We start from the raw sequence: 24,272 nt of genomic DNA on the forward strand, positions 1-24,272 counted from the left end.
GGCCGAGGGGCGGCCATGGGGGTGCAGGACCGGCCCCAGTGCTTCTTCGAGATCGAGATCAACAGGGAGCCAGGTGAGGCGGCGCTCTGGGGGCTTTTTCACCGCGTTCTCGCCCCTTGGTGATGGGCCCGAGCCGCTAGCAGCGAGTTTGGCGACGGACGTGTTATTTCTGAGTTACTTTTTAATAACTTCTGGTGTTTTCTGCGGTGCTGGACGCTCCTGGTTCTCTCCTGGGTTCGGTTTTTATTTGCACACCTGAATTTAAAGGTTTGGAGAGGCTCGTAAACTCTGTTTCTGAAGGTAAAAAGCTGTCTGGTGACGTGTTACACCTTTTCTATTATACCTTTGTTATACCAGCTCTATAAACTGTGGAAAATTGGGGCAAGCCGTGAGGAGGCTGGAGATTTACTCCTATAAGTATTTTTAATCATACAGTAATTAAAATTGGGAAGGGACCTCAGGAGGTCATCAGGACTAAATCTTTCCTCCTCCCGCTCGAAATGAGTCTTTTGAATGTAAAAGAAGAACTGACCATTCAGTCATAGGTTATCTCACCAAGTGGGCTGTTTAAAAAAAAAAAATAATTAAAATAAATCCATCTCTTAACTCGTATTTTCCCTATGGGAAGTGTAATTCCCATGAGTGGTAGACTGTGAGTTTTAATCCCGGAATAGCTGCTTGGTTCCCTCTGGTGATTTCCCCTCTCTGTGAAAATGGTTGTACAGATTTTCTTACCCATCCTTCTATGAATGTGTATTTATCGGTGCGTGTCAGTTGTCTCACACACAACTCGGTGCTTTATGTTACTACTACTTGTCTCTCAGAGAAAATGAATGTACGGGGTGGCTTCATTTATGCTTTCACTTTCATTTTCTGCTTTAATGTTTCTCTGAAAGCCTTTGAATTAAGAGGCTGTATCTCTGAGACTCCAAATTTCGGCTGCATTCAGATGTAACTGAAACCCATTTAGCTTTTTGTTTTCGCCACAATTTCAAAAGAGAGATTGATTCTGTTCTGACTTCAGAGACCTGATAGGGCATATCTATAAATCTGTTGCTATTGTAGACCCTGTCTGAGTTATTTTGATTAACAGTGTGTTTTCTGAGTAGTTTTATTGAAAAGTGTTGATGTAAGTGGAGTTTTGACATGTTCTGTTGCTTTAAATTCGGATTTACTATGGGATGAGACGACTAAAAATGTTGAGATTGTGCAGGTTTCCAGTTAGGGATGGTAGTTTAATGGCATTGATTTATAACCAGGACAATTCGTTCTTCATCTCATTTGTTTTTAATCTTTTTAGGTTTTTGGTGTTTTTTGTTCTGACTCTCCATGTGAGGGATCTCTCCCTGCACTGTTTCCTCTGCTCTTTATGCTCAGGTTGCTGCTCCCATTTCATAATCGCTTTTGTTGCCTCGTCCCCTCCTCAGCCCCCCGGCTGTGCATCGCGAGTGAAAGTGGATTACCTTGCTTTCCCCCCCAAATCTGTTTGGGATTGATGACTGATAGCGGTGTCAGGGAGGAATTGCAGCGTCTGTGTTCCTGGTGGTGCAGAGCTTGGGTTACCTGGAGCAGACCCAAGGCTCTGGCTCACTTTTTGTGGCTGTCTGCATTTATTTTCTCTTCAAAGTAACAGGAATCTCCCAGCTGCGTCTCAAACTCGGGGCCCTGCTGGGTTTATTGCACCTGACTAATGACTGGTGTTTTTGCAGGGAAATGTGGCAATTTGTAAGATGTTGGTGGTGGGACTTGTGCACGATCTTGTCATTCTGCTTTGTTCTGGTGCCTGTTTATTAATTCACTGTGCAACTGTGCCTCGGGAGTTAAGGATATATTTAAAAAGCTTAAACGTTGCTCCCTTAGCTGTGAGATGACCTTCAAAAGCTGAATCGAGTGGTAAATCAGTGCTTCCAGATGACACCAAGCACTAACTCTGAGAGCTGTGCTCTCCTGCTGACACTACTGAGGTATTAAATTTAACTTCTAAACTGCCAGCAGATTTCCAGATGAACATTTTGCTGCTTTGACTTCAATAAACGAGCCCATCTCCTCCTTCATCTTCGTTAGATGTTGGGAGACAGATCTGGGGAGGAGAACAGCCCTGCTGTTTGTTGTTAGCAAAGAAATAGGGCATTGCCCCCACCCTGTCTGCACTGAAAAGCTGAACTAACATCTCCACAAAATGCAGAGACAAGAGAATGTGCCTCTTGCAGCACTGGAGGCACCTCTTTGCCTGCAGAACACAAACCTGTGTCCTTTTTAACACTGGAGGTTCCTTGGAGTCCAAAAACATTTCCCCCCTCCCAGGCTTTGCTTTCCCAGCGTTTGTCAGAATACCTGTAGCAATTAAAAGTAAGGTTAATTTCACTCTAATTAGATCCCTTAGAAAATGCAGCCATGAATAATGTCACTTTGCTTGTGCTTTCAGAAGCTTTTTTTTTTTTTTTACAGCTTTTGTGTCCATGTTTTAATTTTAGCTACAGAATCTTGGAATAAAACTTGGTGCCAGCTTGTGTGTGCCTCTTACAGTGGGGCAAACTTTGTGGGCTTAGTGTTTTTTGAGTCTAAATTTAGGCTGCTTTTAGGAAGTTGCCTGTTAAGCATTTTTTTTTTTTCTGAATGCACGTTGTGGCTTGTAATTTTTAAACAGCAAACGGGGAATAAATCAGGAGTAAACATTTATTTTGATCCTGGCACAGGCAGCACCTCTCCCTTCTTTTGGGCCCCTCACCAATGGATTTGGCTGCTTGCAGCGTGCACATAGGATTAAAGTGCTTACAGCATTCCAAGAATTTGGGGATGGCAGCAGATGCCTATTTAAATAATTCTGTCTTTACTCTGTGAGGCAAAGTCTGTGTGAAGCTCCAGTCTTGCAGGTACCGTGATAATTGGAACAGATGTCCCACTAGGATGTCACAGATGCTGCTCTAGCATTTCATGTGGCCATCCAAGAACTTTTTCCCACATCTCTCCTCCTCACCCCACTCCTGACTGACTTTGTCCCTCATAAAGTATGTTATATTTACTAATTATTGCTTTGTTTCATTTTTATTCACAGAAGAATTTTTTTCATTTCTTTTTTTCTCCTGTCTTTTGTTGTTGTTTGACCCTTTGCTCACTCTTCCACCTCAGTTTCCTCCTTTCCTGGTATGTCCCTTCCCTTATCAGTCAGTCTGTTCTTTCCTTACTTTTCTCTTTCTTGTCCCTCTTGCCTGAAGTTTGGTGTATTTTGGGATTTCAGCTGCTATAAATTTATGTGAGACAAACCCTGCTGTAAAATTCACTGTAGTCCTGTGCCTCCAGTAGTAACCCAGGGATGCCTGAGGGGGTTTTATTGCCTTTCCCAAAGACAGAAACTGTTCTCAACTGCCTTCACATTAACTTTTGAGTCCTTTGAAGGGAAAAAGTTGTATTTTGGCAGAAAATAGATCAGCACTTGGACTGTCCCTGAGCTGATTTGCAATTCAGTTGTGTCTGGTAGAGAAGGAACCAAGGAGGATCCTGTGTGGGGAGCCCTTGTCAAGGGAGACAAGATATAAGATTGCAGGGAACTAGTTTAATAAAAATTGTGTTCCAGTCATCCTGTAGGATTGTTGTCAGTGCAGGATAAAATACCTGAAAACTCACCTTGAGGCCTGGAACAAGTTGGATGAGTAAATGGAAGGCAAAGTGAGCATCCTCTTGTGCCAGGAGAAGGAGAAGTGCAGCCTCTCACTTCCACATCTCTGTGAATTTTTTTGTGTGCAGTACTGGAATATGTTTGGTTTTGTGGAGACCAGGGAAGAGTGGAATGGAGGGAGCTCCAGGCAGTGTTTGAGGGAGCTGGGCAAAGAAGTTTGTTTTCCTTGCAAAGGGGCAGGGAAGTGTTAGCAAAGTGTCAATGGGTCAGGACTGCAGATCCTCTGCTCGGGGGAACTGGGACATCCATTCCTTCAAGTCATCTTTTAAATAAAATCTGTTCTTTTCCCCAGTAAGCCTTTATTTTCTTACACTGTAGCCACACTTCTACTTTAAAGCAATGTCTTTAGATTTATGTGCCTTTAGTGTTCACAAATTTTAGGGATAAATAAATAAACTAATAAAATTCAAATGCAGTGCTTTTAGTGAGCTGTTACTTAAACTTGAATGCAAATCTGTCTGAGCCTTTGGGCCCTTGGCAGCCTTCCTGGCCTCAGTCTGTGCATCACTGTCTTCATGGTTGTAATCCCTCCTTTCTCCTTCAGCAGGATATCCCTGCTCATATCCTGGGAAAAGTGCCTTTTCCTTGGTTTTACTCTGAGAAAAAGATCAAACCCAATAGGTATAATTTTGAATAACTAGCTTTATTTTGAGAGTGTGTATCATAAATTGATACTGGTGTGGTCTAAATATAATAAAGCAAAACAGTTCACATGATATGGAAAATAACTTAAAAATCAATTTGTGTTTGGCTCCCAAAGTTCTTCTGGAAAAGTTAAGCAGCTTAATTGGAGGATTAACATTTGAAACAGTAAACATTTGAAATCAATGATTATTTTAGTAAACTTTGCCCTTATTTTAACATAACATGGATATTCCTACCCTGAATTTTTACCACTTAATTTGAATCAATACTTGTTCTTCCTCAGCAGAAAAATTTGTTTGGGAGTTCAAAAACAAAATAAAACAAAGTTTCTCTAATTGGTGCAGCTCATTAGCCTCAGATAGCACTTTATGAAATCCAGCTTCAAAAATCTCAGACTTCACAAACAGCAAGTGCTGCAATTATAATTATTATTAATGTACCTCTTTCATCACTCTAATTTCTATTAAAAAGCTTTAAAAAATAAAAGCCTGCCAAAAAATAATACTTCATTGAAGTGTTGTTTTACAAATAATAGGTACGTGTAATCCCAGCAAGTGAGATCTCTGTGCAGGCTCATTTCGTGGCTCAAGCCAACCGAGGGCTCTGGGTAGGTTTGGGAGCAGCCTTTGCCTGCTTGACTGTCTCTTTTTAGCAGTTTTTTTGTTTGTTTGTTTTCATTTCCTGTTCAAATATTATGGTTAGTCACAGAGCTCCTTCCCTGATCTGTTAACTTAAACCATGGCATCAGGGAAATGAGGCTGAAGAAAGCATTGGAAATTTTCTCTCAGTAGTGAGGGATCATTTTGGAGAAGAAGTGTCTAAATCTGAGGAAATAAGTGGCATCTCAAATGCTTTTTTTTGTTGTTTCTTAATCTCTGTTATATCTGCATGTACCTCACCTCGAGTTTAAAATGAGACTTTTTTTTTTATAGGTTCTAATCGTGCATATTTTCATTAATCTTTTTATTAACGGCTGTCATTTCCTACATCTTTGCCCAAGGTGTGAAAATGTGTTTGATCTTTCCTGACACATTTAATTGCCTGTTTGTCAGGGGAACATATAACCTTCCAGTGATAATGGTATTCATGGAGCTGGAGTAAAACACAGCCAGTAACCCAGCAGATGGATACACAGCGGGGGGGTTTCTGTTGGATGAGGAGGCAGCAGCAGTTTTGTGCTGTTGGATAGAACTGGGTAAGCAGTACGTCAGGTTTTATGGAGGAGAAAGTCTTCTTTTAGTCTGGATCTGTAACCTCTGGGTGTTGGAAATGTGTGCTACAGTTTGTAGGAGTTGAAAGTTGTGAGAAGGCTGGGCTGGATGGGGCTCTGAGCAGCTTGGTCTGATGGAAGGTGTCCCTGCCCATGGAAGGGGATGATCTTTAAGGTCCCTTCCAGCCCAAATCATTCCATGATTCTACAAGCACCTTGTTACTGACAAAGCTTTAGGGAAAGACATGTTCAAGTCTTGATGCCTTAGTTGTGAAAGTGCCCTTTTCCATCTTCTGCTGTCATCTTCAAGAACTTAAGGTAATGTTCTTCCACCAGAAAAAAAGAAGTGGTGTCTGCTGCTTAAAGTGCTAAATATGATGGAATTATAAGTAGGACTTGCAACCAGAATCCTACAATTTATGCCTAAGGCTAAAAGTCCCTTCTGGAGCCTGCAGGCACTGTCACCTCCCAGTGATTTGACAGCTGGCACCTTGGAATCAGCAACTGGAACCTTGGAATCAGCAGCTGGGCTGTATTTCTCTTCTCTGAGGAGAATGGGGATAGTGGCAACTTCTTCCCTGGAAAACATCATGTGTTATTTCACACAGTGAATGCAGGAGGGATCTTCTCCTCTGGGGCAGGCTGGGAGAGCTGGGAGTGTTCACCTGGAGAAGAGAAGGCTCCAGGGAGACTTGAGAGCCCCTTGCAGTGTCCAAAGGGGTTCCAAGAGAGCTGGAGAGGGATTGGGAGAAGGGATGGAGGGACAGGACACAGGGGAATGGCTTTAAGCTGAAGGAGGGCAGGTTTAGATGGGATATTGGAAAGAAATTCTTGGCTATGAGGGTGGGGAGGCCCTGGCACAGGTTGCCCAGAGAAGCTGTGGCTGCCCCTGGATCCCTGGAAGTGTCCAAGGCCAGGTTGGAGCAGCCTGGAAGAGTGAAAGGTTTCCCTGCCCTTACCAGGGGGTGGAACAAGATGATCTTTAAGTTCCCTTCCAACCCAAACCAGTCTGAGATTCTATTCCATGATTCTATGAAATGTGTCCATGGCTTTCTAAAGCACTTGCTTCAGTTCAGCATTTTTCCAACAGAAGAATGGGAATGGGACTTCTGTTCTCCTGGATTCCTGGGCTCTAATGGAAATGGGTAACTTTTCTGCTGAAGTGTCTCCTCCATTGTGTTCTTTGTATGGATCTTCAATCCTCACAGCTTATAATGGTTTCTTTACCTCCAAATAACTCCCTTTTCATAATGGTAGTTACAGAGCTGCTGTTCGATGTGAGATCCATGAATATTCCCTATTTCTTCATTCTTTGGACACTCTCCCTGCCCATTTCCTTTAGATTTTCCTGCTGTAATGATGAATGCTTAGAGAACATTCTTACTGCACTTAATGAGACACAGACATTTCAACAGCTGAAGGCAGCTGGAATTTTTACCTAAGAGTACAAACTTCAGGTGGTGTTATTTCATTCCTTCCTTTTTGAGCCAACAATTCACCTTGTTATAATTGTATATATTTGGACAAAGCCTTAATGCAGTTTCTTGGGAGCCTCTTAATTTTTTTTTTTGGCATTAAATGAAATACATTTCAACTTCAGGTTTGTTTTTTTTTTTTTTCTTTAAAGGGAAGAAAAGAGAAGTTATTCCTGGAGCAGTTACTTTTTAAAATGATCCTTGAAGTCTTACCAGTGTGCACCACTAGAGTGTAGTGCTCATTGATAGATTGTTACTGGTCTTGTAATGCTGGCCAACAGTGTGGCTTCTATGGTTTTATTTCACAACCTGTAGATACAACTTTTTCTGTGCTAATTATGTATTTTCTAAAGATTTCATATATTTGGGAATGGTTTGGGTTTGGTTTTGTTTTTTTTTTTGGTACTCTGCATCTCAGTATCTTGGAAAATGGAATAGAAAATATGAATCAGTTTTAAAATACTTTTCTTTATTAAAATACGGCTGAAAAATGATTTAATGTAGTTTTAGAAGGTAGATAACAAAAGGAGAAAGTAATATTTAGTTAATAGTATCTGGCAATTAGTCCTGCCTGCCTTTCATCTTTCCTATTTGGTTTATCTGGTTGTTGTTTTATTGTTTTGTTTTGTTTTGTTTTTAAACTAAAGGATTTTAGGCCAAAAGCACCAATGCATCTGTAATCCTTAACATGGTATGAAACTAAATTGGACTTTTTAGGTCATGATCCCAGGGAAAACTGTGGAGATGTGATTATTAATCCATTTGTATAAACATGGTAATTGGGGAGGGAATTCCTCCAGCTCTCTGAGGGCTTGTGTTTATGGCAAATCTTTCTCAAAACAGATCTGACATGATAAACTATTTTAGTAAGTCGGTTTGGCTTTCCAGGTTCAAATCAAAATGGGGTCATTAGAATTGTTAATAAATTAACTGTAATGATATTACTTAATTTTTTACAGTTGTTATTGTTCCTCCTTGCAGCTTATTTTAATATTTGCATATTTAAGATGCTTTCTTATTCTGCTTAATGAAGCAGCTTTTTCTCAGAAAATGATACTTTCACAAATGCTGATTTTATTTATATGGAGACTTTCCCCTATTATTCCAAAGAGTTATAAACCTCTTAATTTTATTTTTTTTATTACTGTTTTCTAGTTGGTCGAATTATGTTTCAGCTCTTCTCAGACATTTGTCCGAAGACTTGCAAAAACTTCCTTTGCTTGTGCTCAGGTAAATAACTTTGCTTATATTTCAAATTTTTATGGTGACTTGCAATTATTATTTGTTTATACAAGTATAAAACACAGCCACGGGCTTGTCTGAGGAGCTAAATAGCTGTATAATGGAGATCACTCAGCACCTAATTCAATGTATGTCAGGCTGGCAAAGCTCACCTGCCCAGGGGTTATCCCTTGCAATCCCTGGGTGACTCCTCCTCCACATCCCACTTCCAAGTGATTTGCAGCACATGGAAAGAGCTGCTTAGGCAGGAGGAGTTACAAGTAGATGGAGCTCAGAGATTTTGTCTCTTTCAAGCAAAAATCAAACACATTTAGGGCAAAAAAATTCAGAAAAGAAAAGCCCAACCCGTGAGCTTTGTGCTGGCTGTTGTGGAAAAGTGTCTGAGCTCGGGGAGGTGCTGCAGCTCCAACCGGTGGAAGAAACTGCTCTGTGTTTTCCCTGCCTGGGAAAGTTGTGGCAATGCTGTCAAGGAGGGTAAAAAATGAGATTAAAACTTCTAACCGTGGTCTAAAAGCTCACATCTCAGTGTCCTAGCTCGATTCCATGGTCAAGTGCCATGCAGGATCCCATTCTCCAAGGGGATTATCCACAGCCTGAGGGACGTGCTGGAACATGGCCAAAACTGGGGGCACAGATTCCTTGGGATTGATTGAGGTGGGGTTCCCAATGCTGTAGCAAAGAGGGGCATGTTTTGGGGTGAAAGGGGGTGTGTCCATGCCTGTAATAAATAGCTTTGCTTGCTTGACTCCTGTGGAAAATAAAACTGGGGTAGGAGGAGGCCTGGATGGTGGGTGAGGAAAAGAACTTGTATTTGAGGGAAGACTTCTGTAAGTCCCATAAACAGCAGTGCCCTGAATGGCTTTTGTGCCACAAACTGCTCTTTGCCCTCATCCTGGCAGGGATGGGCTGTTTGGAAGGGCAAACTTGGGATGTTTGAGCTGTCAGTTAATTTGGGGTGGAGGAATAATAGATTGTAAAGGGTGGGGTCGTCTCTGGGTAAGGAGTGTACCTGCATTTCTGAGGGCATGTGCTGGTTACATGTCCTCTGACTGCCTGTCAAATGCCTCTTTCATAACCAGTGGTGGTATGAAAGTGAATATTGGTTTATTTATCCTGTCTCCTTACAAAATAACTCCTGTACATGTGGTTTATATGGGATTTCAGCTGTTGCACAGGGCATAATGTATATATTCTTAATTGCCATGTTCTGCCAGCTCCCCTCTTCCCAAGAGCTAAAGTGTCTCTTGGCATTCCCTGAGTGGAGCAGTATAAATCCCTCATGAACCTACTACACCTCCCCATCCACATGCCCAGTGTGGTTTTCCTTCTGGATTTGGGAGGAAATGTTAATGCAACTTGAGGTTCTGGGATCACCTGCCTCACAAACCACCAGCACCCCTGACCTCCAGCTGGCATTGAGGGGTGGCCTGACACTGTGCATGGACTGGTGAAGATGTGACACATGCTTGGAGCAGCTCAATCCCACTTTTCCAAGTGTGGATCACATTGAAACCGAGCTGAAGCCTGTTCTGAGCTCACATTTCTCTCCTGGGAATCATCTGGCACATCCAGATGTGGAAGTGCTCTGAAGAGGACTCTGTGAGCTGCAGCTGAGTGCAGCTACAACCACAGAAAACAGTTACCCCATCATTATCCTGAACTCTTGTTTCCTTATAAATTATCTTGGGTGGATTAACATGCTCTTCCTTGGAAAGGGAGGACATTTTTTTAAGGAACAACTTAATTTTCACCTGAGAGTCCCTTTCTGCTATTTATGGATGGTGAAAAGGCAACAGGTAGGGCTGTGTTATCTTTCATAGCTTTGCTATTTGATGGCTCCCATATCCATGGGCACTGGGAAGGTAAAAACCATGGAATAATTTGTCCAGTGACAATCTGTAGATTCTTTCTGTTTAACCTCCTCTGCAGGTGAAAAAGGAATTGGCAAAACAACGGGAAAGAAGCTTTGCTACAAAGGCACCACATTCCATCGTGTGGTTAAAAACTTCATGATTCAGGGGGGGGACTTCAGCGAAGGTAAAACAGCACTTGGAAAACTGGGGAGTTTTTTAAAGGGAACAGAAACGTTGTAACTGATGTGGTTATAATGTGTAGAACCTCAGAAAATGCCATGAAAAGTATTGCAATGCCATAAAAATATTTCCTTAACTGTGAAGTGTAGCCCAGATCACCCATTTGGTAACTTCTGAAATTCGAAGATATTTCAGATGATGTAAGATTGGTTTATTGTGCCACTGGTTACTGTGCCATTTGACACATCAACTGATGTGTTAAATCCTTGCTGGAGGGTTTTATCATTTATTAAAACCATTCAAATCCAAACTGAAAGTGCTTTTACACTCTTGTGTCTGCAGCAGAGGCAACACTGATACAGGAACAAAACTGTTGGAATAAGTTTAACAATTAAGTAGTGAGCAAACTCTTAAGTGTTTAAAAGTATCTGAAGGAAGATTTTCCAGGAGTTTCTTTGTTTCCTTCCCTGCAGTCTATGTACAACAGGATGTTTTATCCTGTTGTCCTTCCCAGAAATCCCTCTCCTTACCAAAAATCTTTCTTTTTTGCTGTGTCCTGAAATCTTGTACCTGATCAAATGGTTGTGGAGGAGGAATATTCCTGTGTTGAGTAAAGTAGCAGTGCCTTGTAAAACACTGGTGGAATGTTATGTACAGCTTTTGTAGAAATGAAATAAAAGTTTTAACTGATGCTTTCTGATGTGTAGGTAATGGAAAAGGAGGTGAATCTATTTATGGTGGCTATTTCAAAGGTAAGAGGAAATATGTCTTTGCAGATTCTTTATTCAGTTCTGAGATAAACAAGTCTTGATTCCCAAACTACTTAATGAAAACAGGTCTACTCATAGATCACCTTTTGCATGAAACTAATGTTGCATGAGAATTCTTTTTTATATGCATGACTTTCAGATAATTTTTTTTTGTTAATATTTAACTTTAACTGACAATTAATTAAGGCTAACATTATTGGTTAAACATGACTTTCAGCATGGAGGTTAGGCAACTTTATTCATGAATAAACTCCTATCTTCCTGCCTAAAACTGTCAACATATTCTTTTGTTTATAGAGAATGTGGTCTTTTGCAAAATGAAAAGGTAAGAGACAAAAGCTCAGTAACACAAATTCAAACTCTGTTCCCTTGTACCCTCCCTAGTAAATATATAGACAACTGATACATCCCTTTGTAGATGGATATCTGTGTTGCTTGGAGAAATGAAGAGTTCTGTGTCTAACCTTTCTGAGGGTTAATGACTTATTCTGAGAGAGAATCCTGCCATAATTTCCAGCTCTAAACAGTTATTTCTTCTTTTTTTTTTTTTTTTAATGTCCCTTTTCCTCCCCTTCCCCTACTCAAGGTTTGTATGCTTAGTGTTCATTTCTAAAGTGTTGTTTACAAGCTACACGAGTTATTTTCTTTGCAAAGGATTTGTAAATAAATTAAATTTACCTCTTTTAAAAATCTGTAGGAAGGAAAATGGTGAGTTTATGAAGTATTTGTTTAAAAGACAGACAATTGTTTCTGAAAAAACAGGTGGCTACTGTGGTGTTCAAATATTAAGACACTGGATGTATTTGTTCTGTATGTGTTGCAAGTAGCTCTGCCTGGTTGTGCATGGAAGTTTCTCTTAAAAAAGAGACCTAGTTTGATGTTGGAGTATTAAAATCTTTAGTCAAGGGAAGTCTTTAATAGATCCATAAATTAAGAAGTTACTCAAGGTTTGTTTCTCAACATGGTGAGTGCTGAATATGCAGGATTGAGTTTTGATATATAATCTAAAAAGCTGCAGCTTTGTACACTCAAATTACTATTTTTACTTCTGAAAATGACCTTCAGAAGGTTTTATATTATTATGCTGTGCAACCAGAGCTCCTCTTTAATTCACTGGAATATAAAATGCATGTTTAGTTTAGTCTCAATTGGTTTTATACTTAGATTCAGATATTTAGGTGGGGTTTTTTTCCCTTGTATGTTTTGAACCTTCCAGTTTTGAAAGGATAGCTGGCATCTTTAAGTGCCATGCCAGGGAAATAAATAAATTGCTTTTTCTCCTGGTCTTTCCACCTGGAATATAAATAACAATATCATGTATGTTAAGTCTTGTTTTAGAATGTTAGTAATTCTGCCAACTTTGTTCTTATCCAAATAAGACTGGATTAAAATCCAAATCTGTGAGAATCTAATGTTAATCGAAGGCACTAATAACGACTTGAATTATTTTCATTAGAAATGTTTGCACTATATCTGAAACTTTTCTGCTTTGTCTCAACTTTAACTTTCAAGAGACTTATTTAAACTTGTTTTTTCCCCCCACCCTGTTCACGTTTCTCCAGCAGCAGCAGAATTTCTCCTCGTAGCATCCTTAAGTTACTAAATAAAAAAAACAAAACAAAAACCCGCCTGCCTTGTCAGGGGAAAAAAAAAATCTGACAAACATATTTTTTCTTCAAACAGATGAAAACTTTATTCTCAAACATGACAGAGCGTTCCTTTTGTCAATGGCAAACCGAGGGAAACATACCAATGGTTCCCAATTTTTCATGTGAGTAGATGTTGATCCCACAGTCGAGCTTTTCTTACCCAGAGAAGCGCCGTTCATGAGAAAGATGGTATTGCTAAAATTCTCTATATCCGTGTTCATCCACCTGAGTTTTAGCTGGGATGCAGGGGTAAAATGCACTAGGGTTAGAAGCTTGGATGTTCCTTGTTCATTGCTTTTTTTTTTTTTTTAATTTACCCTCAAAATAGGGCTGATTTCGTTCAGTTCTCGGCGTCCAGAAAATAAATTCTTTGCTTTTCTCTGCGCCCCAAATTGTATCAGATTATCTGCAAATTATGGTTGTATGCAAAGGGGAGTGAGATCTAAAGGTGATTTATACATGGTTTTGCATGTGCTCCTTAAAATGTGATGATTTATGATTTACTTTGGGGGGATTGTTTTAGTTTTGTTTGTTTGGTTCTTTTGTTTGTTTGGTTTTTTTCAGGAGGAGAATGAGTTAGGCTTTTATTTATTGGGGTTTTTTGTTTGCTTATCATTATTCTTATTATTAATTTTTGTGTTTTGTTTCTGACATGCTTTTTTAATATATGCCTGCATAATTGTGTTTACTTGTGCTTATACCAATACTCTAGTACCAACACTATGTAAAATTATGTGCTGATAATCAGATTTTTTCTTCACTGCTTAAAAAAAACCTTTCCATTCTAGTAGCCACATTCTGCTCAAATTGTAGAAAACACATGACTACTTTCAGTAAATACTCAGGTCTGATAATTGAGGGTTTTCTGGTTAAAGCAGCTGTATTTTAGGTTCATTATCAGTATTTTTAAGCTTGCTAATTTTCCTGTGATTATTCCTCCCTCTTAGAAACTGCCTCATGTTAATGTTTAACACTTTGTATTTGGAAAGAGCAACTTTATAACTTCAGTCTTGTGCTGAGAAGTACTTTGTGAAACAACCCTGGGGTTTTCAAAAGCAAAGTTTAGAGTAGTTACTTCACTAGAAAAACTCTTTTTTTTTTTTTTTCCTCTTTGCCATCTTTCTTGGGGGAGAGGAATGAATGGCGCTTCCCTGTCTGCAGGAAAGGAGTAAATTGTCCTCGAGAATCTTTCTTTTTATTTTTCTTTGCCTGAAAAAGATCTTCAGTATGATCTGATGGAGTTCAGATAAGAGACATTTTTAGGCCTCTTCCTAAAAAAAAAATGTCCCAAAAATGGAAAATGCACAAGGAACCTTAAGAGAGAGTCTTTCACAATTCAGGCATTCCATAATGATAAAGTTGCTTCAAAACTTGGTTTCTGTTACCTTCAAAGGAAATTGTAGATGCTGTGCTTCCTTACATATAAATCTGAATACATCTGTGTGCTCATTAATATGGAAAACAGTCTGTATAAACAATACCCTGAATATAAATATATGTATTATATAAATAAGCTCTCTGAAGGCATTGCTTCACTATTTACTACGTGGTGACTTCCTTTGGGTTCCCTTGCCATGATTTTCCATTTTTAAGCTTATCTGAACAATACATGAAAACCTAATGATGTCACATGAGTCAAGCAGCTGTCATTTGAGGGCTCTAAAGTTTCTTTTCTCTCCTGCATTTAATTCCAAAGTCATCTTTTTCCCCTTAGGCTTTAGTAGACTCAGCTGGTTTGATTAGGTTTGAACACCTCTGTCTCTCCCCACACAGGTTGTGTTGGATGCTAAATTATAACTTGGACAGGACAATAAACCGAATTTAAGAGCACTTTCCCCAAATAGAGAAGTATTTTGAAAGATACAGACTTCTTAAAAAAAAAATAAATCTGATTTTTCCTGAAATCAGCGTGAAGAGAGAGTGTTAGTTTGGGAATTCAGAGAAAGAGATTTAAACACAGTTATCTCTGTGGAAGGTGGGTTCCCCTCAGCTGCCTGTAGGAATCCAGAGCTGGTTTTAGGCTCTTGGGGTGTCCTACCAGCTTTCAACTGCTGGGAGGGATGGATGTGGATGTTCTGATTGCCTTCCTGCCCCAAGCAGACTTCCTGGATATCCTGGGATGTCTTAAATGACACTCCAGTGCCCTGGAGTCAGGGAAGTGAGTCAGGATTCCAAGTGGGAAACAACTGCTGCAGGTTTTCTCTGGGTAGTTTCTGCCTGAACTTTAAAATGCAGTTTATTAAAGCAGTTACTCTTGCTTGGTAGCATTTGTCTGATGCCCTCAGGGATTGTACTGTGCATCCATACAGCTTTGCTTTAGTAAAATATTCGCTTCCTTTAGTGATTTGCTTCAAGCTGAAATTAAAATGTGCTTTTTATACTCCAAGTAATGCTCAGTTTCTCTGTAGTTTACCATTAGAAAAATTTTGTTCTTCAAATGTATAACCTGAAAAGTGTGTGAAAGGCAGTCCCTAGATTTTTTTTTAATGTTTGAATGTTTAATTTTATTGATTAAATCTGTAGGAAGGGAAGTAGCTCATCCCCTTCTGAACTTCTTTAGATTTTTGCATTTATTTTCATAAATACAAGGACTGAGAACTCTTGTTTACTGTGCACATCTAATGTAACAGAGAAGGAGTGCAAAGAAGTGATTTTCTTTTATATATCTGTCCAAGTAGGGCTGAAATAATGGCAAGAATCCTGACTAAAACAGTTTTCCTTATTCATCAGGAATGCTTTCCCTGCTTACCAGTGAAAAGTGTCACTTGGAATAACGAGGCCTTACAGGAATTAATCAGGCAGCAAATCTCTTTGGCAGGTTGCACTGACAAACCAGTCACAACAGGACTCTGCAATGCCTAAAAATCATTAAAAGTTGATTTAAAGTGGTCAGTTTTACCCGAAATAGAAGCTCCAGACTCATCTTAATGTAAACAGGCATCTGACTCATCCTAAAATATCCTCAGCTTTCTTTGACTGGCAGGAATTTCTCTGACATGACTGAACCTGAAGAATTTCTAAGCAACAATAGAGAGCTGGGCATGGAAGAGGCAGTGGAAGTGTTGCTGGGAAGCTCCAGGGAGGGCAGGGTGAAAGGAATGACCTTAAATTAAAGCACTGGTGCAAACTGGCAAGGTGCAGGGGTAGAATGAGGAGTCAGAAGTGTGTCTGTGCAATGTCAGAGGTGCTGTGTTTAGTGCTGGGGCACTGGTTTCCCCCACTTTTTTTCCTGACTGGAATAAGAGCAGGAGTTGGGTGGAAAGGAGGATGTTTGGCTGAGGAAGGATCATGTGTTTCATGCAGATATATTTGAAATAGGCCAAGTCTGTTCACATGTTCCTGAGAAACATTTCCTGCTCTGAAGGAACACGTTGTGAGAGAGACCATTCAGGTGAAATACAGGAATTTCAGTTCCCTTTTCCCAAGGGGATCTGTTGTAGCAGTTTATTCCAGGCTTGTGTTGAAGACAGTTGTAAGGCACCAGGCTATAAATCAGCTGTTTATATGTTCAGAGAGCAGCACTCTCTGATTCTTTTCTGGGAATAACTTCCTTTAGAACCCTTGGGTATTTTGCAGGTGTTCTAAACACCATCTGGGTGTGTTAATCTTGACCTGTCCTGTTTCCACGTGGATATTCAGGTATGGAATCCCTAGGATGGGGCAGAGGTTGGCAGGAACCCCTCTAGAATCATCTTTCTTGTTCTAGATCTCCAATACCTGCTTTGAATTGCTGCTGATAACATAATATTAATAGTAATTATTGGGGGAGCACATCCAGAGCACTGCACAGATACAACTGATGTCTTTAGGCCCCTGATTTAGAGTCCAGGGGGGGATACTTGGTCTGGTCTTGGATATTCCAGGCTGTTTTCCTGTGGGGAATGTTCCTCTGGAGCCACATCCTCTGCTTCTCACTCGAGCTGATCTGATCTCTTGTCTCTCTGGAGCAGCTCCATTGTGCATTTGACAATTCCCAACCTACCAGGAAGGAAAGTCACCACTAAAATAAGTGCAACTCTTGTGAAAATGAGTGTCTTAAGTTCTTAAAAAAAAAAATTAATGACACTCTTGATCCTCCAAGTGCTCACCTGGGCTTAACTCTGCTTCCATGGTCATCCAAAAGCTGACAAGCTACACTTAGTAGAAAATGAGAAGTGCCTGTGCAGAATGAACAATAAAGAAACAACAGGAAGCAAAACAAAATAACCAACCTCTTTGTTTTATTTTCCCTGGGAAGTTGTGTGTAATAATTAATTTATTGCCTAGGTATTTAGCTCTGTAGCTTGCTGAAGAATACATCCCTATTGCAGCTTTGAGAGGAGTCTGGACTGTGTTCCTTATCAGCCCAAATTCTTGCCTCTGTGTTCAAAAGCTATTTAAAACTTGAGCCTGATTTCCTATTACTGCCAGGTTTTTATTTTTTTTTTCCATGTTAAGGGTGTTGTTGGCTTTAATGTGTCTCTCAAGCTCTGCTTGCTTGCTCAGAACTAAATAGCTATTTTTTTGTTTTAAAAATGTTTAAATGCGTGGTGCCATGCCTAGTTGCTAAATTCAAACAAACTAACCACTTTGATCTGCTAAATGAAGGATAAAATAAGTTGTGAGGACTCTTTTGTTTTGATTTTACAAATTATTTCTGAATATTACCAGCTCGTTAAAAGCAGTTCATGTCTTTTTGGTGTCCCAAAACAGGTATTTTTCTAATCAACAGTTAATAATTTCTTTTTTTTTTTTCTTTTTTACTGTGAATGAAATACCTTTTGAGCTAACTATTGAACAGTTTATTCATGTAAAACCCCAAAAATGTCAAATGAGAGGGGCTGATGTTGCATTATCTTTGAGCAATAGTGGTTCATGTGCACTTATCACACCAGCAGGTCCCATTGACTTGAGGAAAAGTTGATGTAAAAACATTCCCAGGATGCTTTTATGTGCAATAAGTAACAAAATAAGTAACAAAAAGATCATTCCAGTGCTCGAATAAGTAGAGGCATAATTAATATTTTTTGGGGAGGGGGAGGAGGATGTGGCTAAACTCAACTGATAATGCATTTTTAAACCATTGCTGCTGCTCAGAATTAGACCAGACCCTAAAGCTCAGTATTAACTGGTGCAGGTGTTTTGGCTTTTTTCCCCCTCTGCAGTGGGTCTGTTGTTGTGGAACTCTGGACAGGAGCAATCAATGAAAAAGGAAACACTTATTTTTCTTAGTTCTAGAAAAGCTTCATAGAGCAAGGGAGCTGTCAGCCAAGTCTGAAATGTCTGAAGTTGTCCCCTTGCAGACTTTACACCTTTGATTTGGGAAGCCAAACACTTAAGCTCTGCTGTGCCTGTGAAATTCCTCCTTAGGAGGGGGTTCAGTGGAGCATTTGGACCCCTGGGAAACTGCAAAGGTGGGAATAAACCCACAGAAATGGAATATTCACCTACCTCAAGTTGGGCATTGCTGGGTTGAGACTTAGAGGGGAGTGGGAGGATTCTCTTTCCTGACTGGTTTTGCAATAGTGTGACAAGCAGGGTTTGTCTGTAGTTTTCTTTTTGCTTTTTAAGGAGAACTTTTAGTTTTCAAAATACCTTGTATTCTCAAGAAAATTTAGAGCCCTCTTTTAGGCATCCTTGTTCTGCATACAACTTGATTAATATGAATTTTAACCTTGTATTTGATAAAACATAGACACAGTTTTGTCTGAAAATGTATTACAATTTATTTCTGCCATTTTTGTGTAAAATTTACAGAAACAGTGTTACATCGTGCGCTCCAAAGGTAATGTCTCATTCCTCTAAGGCTGTGTCCTTTCCTTTTCTTTCTGTTTTTATCTTTTCTTGTTTTTCTGATCATATTGTTATGTGCATTGAACCCTTTGTTAGGCCTGAAGTTCTCGGGGGGGGTGGTGGGGTGGGTGATAAAATGCTTTTATCAAAAAAAAAGATGATTTTCTCCTCAGCGGTATCTTAGACCCATTTAAACCTGAGTGAAGAAAGGTATTGATCCTACTGTACATAACTTGGATAATTGTATCTGTTATAAAGCAAATGTTGAATGTTTTCAATTATAGAAATTCTGTATAGAAATGTTCTAATAAATATCATTTTGGGGGAGGAACTCACCATGACTTCAGGTTTCCGTAGTGCAAAGGCAGGGGGTGGGTTTTGCTCCTGAGGAAGTTTGAAGGTTCAAGGGTTGATGCAGATAACTTTTTAAAATGCTCTTTTAAAGGGCACATTCACAGAATAAATGTCCTGTTCCAGCCCCAACACTGAGGTGAGAAAACATTCAAAAGCACAGCAAGGATTTGGGGATCTGCTTCCTGTGGGAAGTTGTTCAGTCTCCCAACTCCTTGTCATGCATCTAAAAGGTTTTCCCTTGGGATAACGCTTTTCCTTGTGCTTTCACTCCATGAAAGGAGAGAGAAGCCATGTCCATTTTCTCTCTCAAATTGCCAGTTTAATGGGAGAAACCTCTGCATGGGTTTTAAGCACCAACTGTCCCTTTCTTTGCTCAGTAAGGCCTAGTCTAAAGTAAGTTCCTTACTTAATTGGTCTCAAATTCTGCTACAGCCTCCACAGCCCCTCTGTTTGAACCTGCTGCCTTTCCCAGCTAATTCCAAACACTAAATCTTCCATACCATTGGTTTCATGGAAGGAACCCACTTCTTTTTTTCACTCCTTTAAATCAGCTTTATAATTAAACCCACTTAAAGTGTTTACTTAACAGCAGGTTGTTAACACAGTTAACTATTGCTTAAAGAAATTCCAAAGCTGCAAGGATTTTTCTCCTTGTAGGAATACCCCTTATTAGCAAGGGAACACCAAAGAACACCCCCTAACTATTGAGAAATTTAATAGTGTCTTAATAGCATTTATTCCCCTGTGTTAAACCAAAGAAGTTTTCTGTTTTATTTAGCATTACAGAAGTGGAAGGTCTTGGCATTTGGAGCTTAAAAACAAATCAGGAGTGTAAACACTCCTGATCCACAGTTCCATCTTTTGGGATGTGTTCCAGCACTGCAGTGTTTTGTGACCTAATAGCTCAAAACTCCAGGGAAGATACGTGGTTAAGAAGCAGTATTTTATTAGAGCACTGAAAAACTGACTTCATCCTGCCCAATCTGTGCCACTGTAAATTTAGAAAAAGCATCTGTGATTGATTTTTTTATTTGGAGAGAGGGGAGCTCATTGGAGGAAGGTTTGAAAAGCAAAATAATACTTGGGAGGAGAGAGAGGAAAGATGTTTTCATATATTAAAGTAACTTCAACTGCAAATGATCTGGACTACTTTATTTCTCCCCCAGTATTTGAGCAGGTTCTGATGTTTGTCTGGATAGGAGGGTTCCCTGTGCAGCAGGAGCTCAGGCTCACTTGGAAAAGTAACTTTATTTTGGGTTTGAAATAGGACAGAGACCCCAGGTCGTAGAATCAAACAGATTGGTACAAAATGCAGTTGCATTTCCCATTCAGGCTGAATGGAGGATCTGGAAAATAGGGAGGAAGTCTGGATTTAACTGTAGGGTGGCACATAATGTCCTGCTGTGGGTTTTTGGGAGTTCAGGAGCTGAAGTGTTGGCTGATTTAAGGCAGAACTGTTGCTTTGTGTTCCTGAGGCCGAGCAGGTACATGGAGAGGGAGAAGGAAGTGGGGGAGGGAGGTGAAGCAGAGAATCTCTCACATATCATAGCTCTTCTTTTTTAAAATACATGACTTTAAAGTGACTTTGTCATCTAAGAAGTTAATAATAACCTCAGAACCATTTCAATTCCACTAGTTACCCGTTATTTGTTGCCAAATTGTATCTTCTCTGTGATTACAAATTGTAGAGTTATATTAAATGAGTATTTAAAGATACATCTTTGAAAATTGTTTACTGCATGCATAAAAGGATACTTGGTACAACTTTCAAGTATGCACAGTTAGTTAAACCTCAAACAGATTTCATGTAAAAGCTTAAAAAAGCCTGTTTGTACAATCTGTAGTTTTAATAATTTTAATTCGTTGAATTCCATGTATGTAACTGGATTTTTTCACTATTTTTTTGTCTTACCTTCACCTCTTTTTTTTTTTTCCCCTGTGTCATTCTCCTCTTTCACTTCATCTGAATCCCTGATTTTATTTTATTTTACCATCTTCCCATCTTGCTGTTTGTCAAACAGAACAACAAAACCTGCTCCTCATCTCGATGGGTAAGAATCCTTTCCAGTTTCTTTTCTCCAGTGGTGGCTAAAGTTTGAAGGGTTTAAGCCTTCACATGTTACATTGAAAGTAGACAACAATGGGCAAACAAATTCTTAATTCTGGGAAAGATTATACAATAGAACAAGCTGGGAAACAAAAGTTTGAATTCCATCAAAATTTCAAGTTGCAGCTTATTTCCTAAAGCTGGACAAAAACTTGGATTGCCTTAAATCCTAACATTATGTCTTTAAAAACTTGTTGCTGCCCTCAACCCATAAATCAATGAGTTGAATTGTCAAGTTTAATATCTTTGAATAGTCCTTTGAATCCCTTTTTTGAGGCGTGTTTTCATCCCCAAAATTTATGGGGCAAGTAAAAGAAGGAAAGAGAAATTGTGGTGCCGTAGAACAAAACTGAGGATTCCTGAATTATAACTGTCCCTGCAATGCCAGTGGGGAATTTGTATTCTGAGCTTGGAGAGACCTATAAATTGTTCTTCTCTGGAGAAAACTGCCCTTTTGTCATGTTTATATATGGACTCTTGATGTCTGTTGCCCAAAATTGCTAAAATGGAAGGGTGGATGGGGGATTATGGTCTGTTCGCCCTGTGAGTAGACTGACATCAAGTATTTCCCTCAGATTGGAGCAGAGTGGATCTCTGGTTTATGCTGCATGTAATCTTAGCATTTAAATTAAAGTAACTTAAAATAAAATCTTATTTTTAATACATTAAGAGCTGAATGTTTCTATTTCACACCAATTTTTTTTTGTACTGAAATCAGTTGAAAAATAATCATTTAACCCTGAAATCCACTGGAAAAATAACGACGAGCCATTTCTAAATGGGTTGTACCTTAAATGTTTTCTTTCTGCAGCGTCCATGTTGTCTTTGGACTGGTTATTTCTGGTTTTGAAGTCATAGAACAGATAGAAAACCTCAAAACTGACACTGCAAGTCGACCCTACGCAGACGTTCGGGTCATCGACTGCGGGGTGCTCGTGACCAGATCAGCCAAGGATGGTGAGCACAGAATTCCCAAACTTAAGGGATCTTCCCATTGCTCTCAGGGAAGATAAAAACTATTCCAACATCTAAAAATCACTGTGGTAAATCTCTAATCTCAATCAATTCTTACGAGCCTCCAAGACTTCAGTCTTGGTGTGGGTGAGGAAGGCACAGTGAAGGGAAAAAAGGTTTTCTGACCTAAGATTTGTCCCTTGCAAAATGTGCTCCTGCTTCCTGCTCTCTGTAATTCATGTTGGAGATTCATGTGGCAAACTCACAATTAAGAGTTATTTTTCTGAATTTGAAAGAGGGAGGCACAAACATGCTTCTCTTGAAGTTGGATTTTGTGCACTTTGCAAAGGTTTATTTTAAGATCATGTAACATTAATATAAGCAGTATATGGAGTGAACATACTCTGCCTTTTTATAAGTATTCATGGAATATAAATTCCCTTAAATATATGTTTGGACAGTTGCTGTGAAACAGTGGAGTGTTACAAGTTTGCATTTTCTACTTAATTTTTGACTTTCCTTGAGTGTAATGTTGTTATTTATGTCCTTTAGAGAAAATCAAGAGGATGGATTGTGTAAAGGTGTGAGGATGCAGAAAGGAGAGAATGACAGAGTTTTAGAAATAAAAAATATACAGCAACTAAGGCTGCAACTAATTTGTTCTTAAACTTTGTTTTGCAACCTGTGCATTGTTTTTAAAGAAACTATTTTTTTTTTCTTTTTTTACTACAAATGATCTTTGCTTATCTGTGTACTCTGTCTTTGCTGGAAATTATTTGTGTGTCCCAATATGGATTTAGGCTGGACACAATTAGATGTATTTTCATAGTGATTCTTTAATGTAACTCATTGTGAAAAAGGTCACAAAGCTCCTCTGAATCAACATTTATATATATATATTTATATATATAAAATGGTCTGGTTTATGCTGTGTAAATCCATATACACAGTGTAAATTTAAAATATCTTTTAAGCTTTGGAGAAGAAGAAGAAAGTCTGTTCTGACTCCGAAGGCTCCGAGTCCTCCTCCAGTGCATCCAGCTCTTCAGAATCCTCATCTGAAAGTGAAGCTGAAAATGAAAGGAGCAGAAGGAGAAAGAGGAAGAGAAGAACTAAAACCAAACAGTCCAGAAAACGAAGGAAGGAGGAGAGGAGGAAAGAGGATCCAAGGTGCAAGCGAAGCTCAAACCAAAGACGGTGACTAGTCCCTTAAACTTAAGAATTTGGGAGAAATATGAGAAGTTCTCCTGTGGTTTCAAGCAGTGAATATGAAAATGCTTTTATTTAAGTTTGCATTTTGATGCTTGATTTTATAAGTTCAAGTGAGACTTCAGGCAAATTAATAGGATTTTGATATATATTTGATGATATTCGAAAATATTTCAAGGTAAGTTGTAAATTAAAAGTACAGCTGTGTTAAAGGGAGACTTCAGGCAAATAATAGGATTTTGATATATATTTGATTATATTCAAAAATGTTTCATGGCAAGTTGTAAATTAAAAGCAAAATCATTTGCTGCAAAGCAAGGACTGAACCTTCTCCCCAGTAATAAAGGAGCATCCTTCCTTTAGCCTGAAATGGGTTGTTAAACCATCTTTAGGTTTGGGGTGGGCTTGGCTTGGAATTCACTTGCAGTGAATATGAAAATGCTTTTATTTAAGTTTGCATTTTGATGCTTGATTTTATAAACAAACTATAAACTAATCAACCAAACAAGCAAAAAAACCCTAAAGCTGAGCTGGTTGAGTAGAACTTTCCAGGAAAGAATTCAAGATCTTTGTAGGCAGAAGCTACAGCAACATGGAAATGAGGAGATCTCAACTTGTGACAGTATTTGGGGCTCAGTACAGCTGTTCAAGTGAGACTTCAGGCAAATTAATAGGATTTTGATATATATTTGATGATATTCAAAAATATTTCATGGGAAGTTATAAATTAAAAGCAAAATTATTTGCTGCAAAGCAGGGACTGAACCTTCTCCCCAGTAATAAAGGGGCATCATTCCTTTAGCCTGAAATGGGCTGTTAAACACAGTTGGGTTGTTAAACCATCTTTAGGTTTGCTGCATCAGGTGGGCTTATCTTGGAATTCTCTTGGGAAAGAGGTGTTTTCCCAGCTGGCAGCTGACTGTGCTTTTCCCTGTAGCAGCCTTTCTGACAAGAGTGATGTCCCAGACAGAGTGGACGTGAGCACAAAGAGGGACAAGCCCGTGGTACGTCCTGAAGAAATCCCCCCAGTGCCTGAAAATAGATTTTTGCTCAGAAGAGATGTGCCTGTTGTCAATGTAGAGCCTGAACCGTAAGGAACTCTGAGCTTTTTATTCTGCCTTGCTGAAAACTGTGCATGAAATATGAAATATTCCTGTTAACATCCCTGTTCCTCAG

At 39.3% G+C, this 24,272-nt stretch overlaps 1 protein-coding gene across 8 annotated transcripts in view; it reads left to right on the top strand.

The window, feature by feature from the left end:
- Positions 1 to 6: 6 nt before the first annotated feature.
- The window catches only part of NKTR (natural killer cell triggering receptor), a 39,263-nt gene continuing 14,997 nt past the window's right edge, over positions 7 to 24,272 (top strand). For 2 of the 8 annotated variants that reach the window (XM_029965998.1, XM_029966000.1), the window contains exons 1-9: positions 7 to 73; positions 8,162 to 8,236; positions 10,178 to 10,285; positions 10,989 to 11,033; positions 12,735 to 12,822; positions 20,848 to 20,877; positions 21,745 to 21,890; positions 22,862 to 23,084; positions 24,034 to 24,186. In XM_029965998.1, coding sequence (XP_029821858.1) covers positions 16 to 73; positions 8,162 to 8,236; positions 10,178 to 10,285; positions 10,989 to 11,033; positions 12,735 to 12,822; positions 20,848 to 20,877; positions 21,745 to 21,890; positions 22,862 to 23,084; positions 24,034 to 24,186 — 926 coding nt within the window. In that variant the 5' untranslated portion in view covers positions 7 to 15. Of the gene's footprint in view, positions 74 to 8,161; positions 8,237 to 10,177; positions 10,286 to 10,988; positions 11,034 to 11,348; positions 11,377 to 12,734; positions 12,823 to 18,436; positions 20,878 to 21,744; positions 21,891 to 22,861; positions 23,085 to 24,033; positions 24,187 to 24,272 lie in introns of those variants that run through there. The other 6 variants (XM_029965999.1, XM_029966001.1, XM_029966002.1 and 3 more) reach the window with 5 other exon arrangements.

Source organism: Manacus vitellinus, unplaced genomic scaffold (genome assembly GCF_001715985.3).
Source record: "Manacus vitellinus isolate BGI_N305 unplaced genomic scaffold, ASM171598v3 scaffold_12_pilon, whole genome shotgun sequence".
In the NCBI taxonomy this organism is placed as follows: Eukaryota; Metazoa; Chordata; class Aves; order Passeriformes; family Pipridae; genus Manacus; species Manacus vitellinus.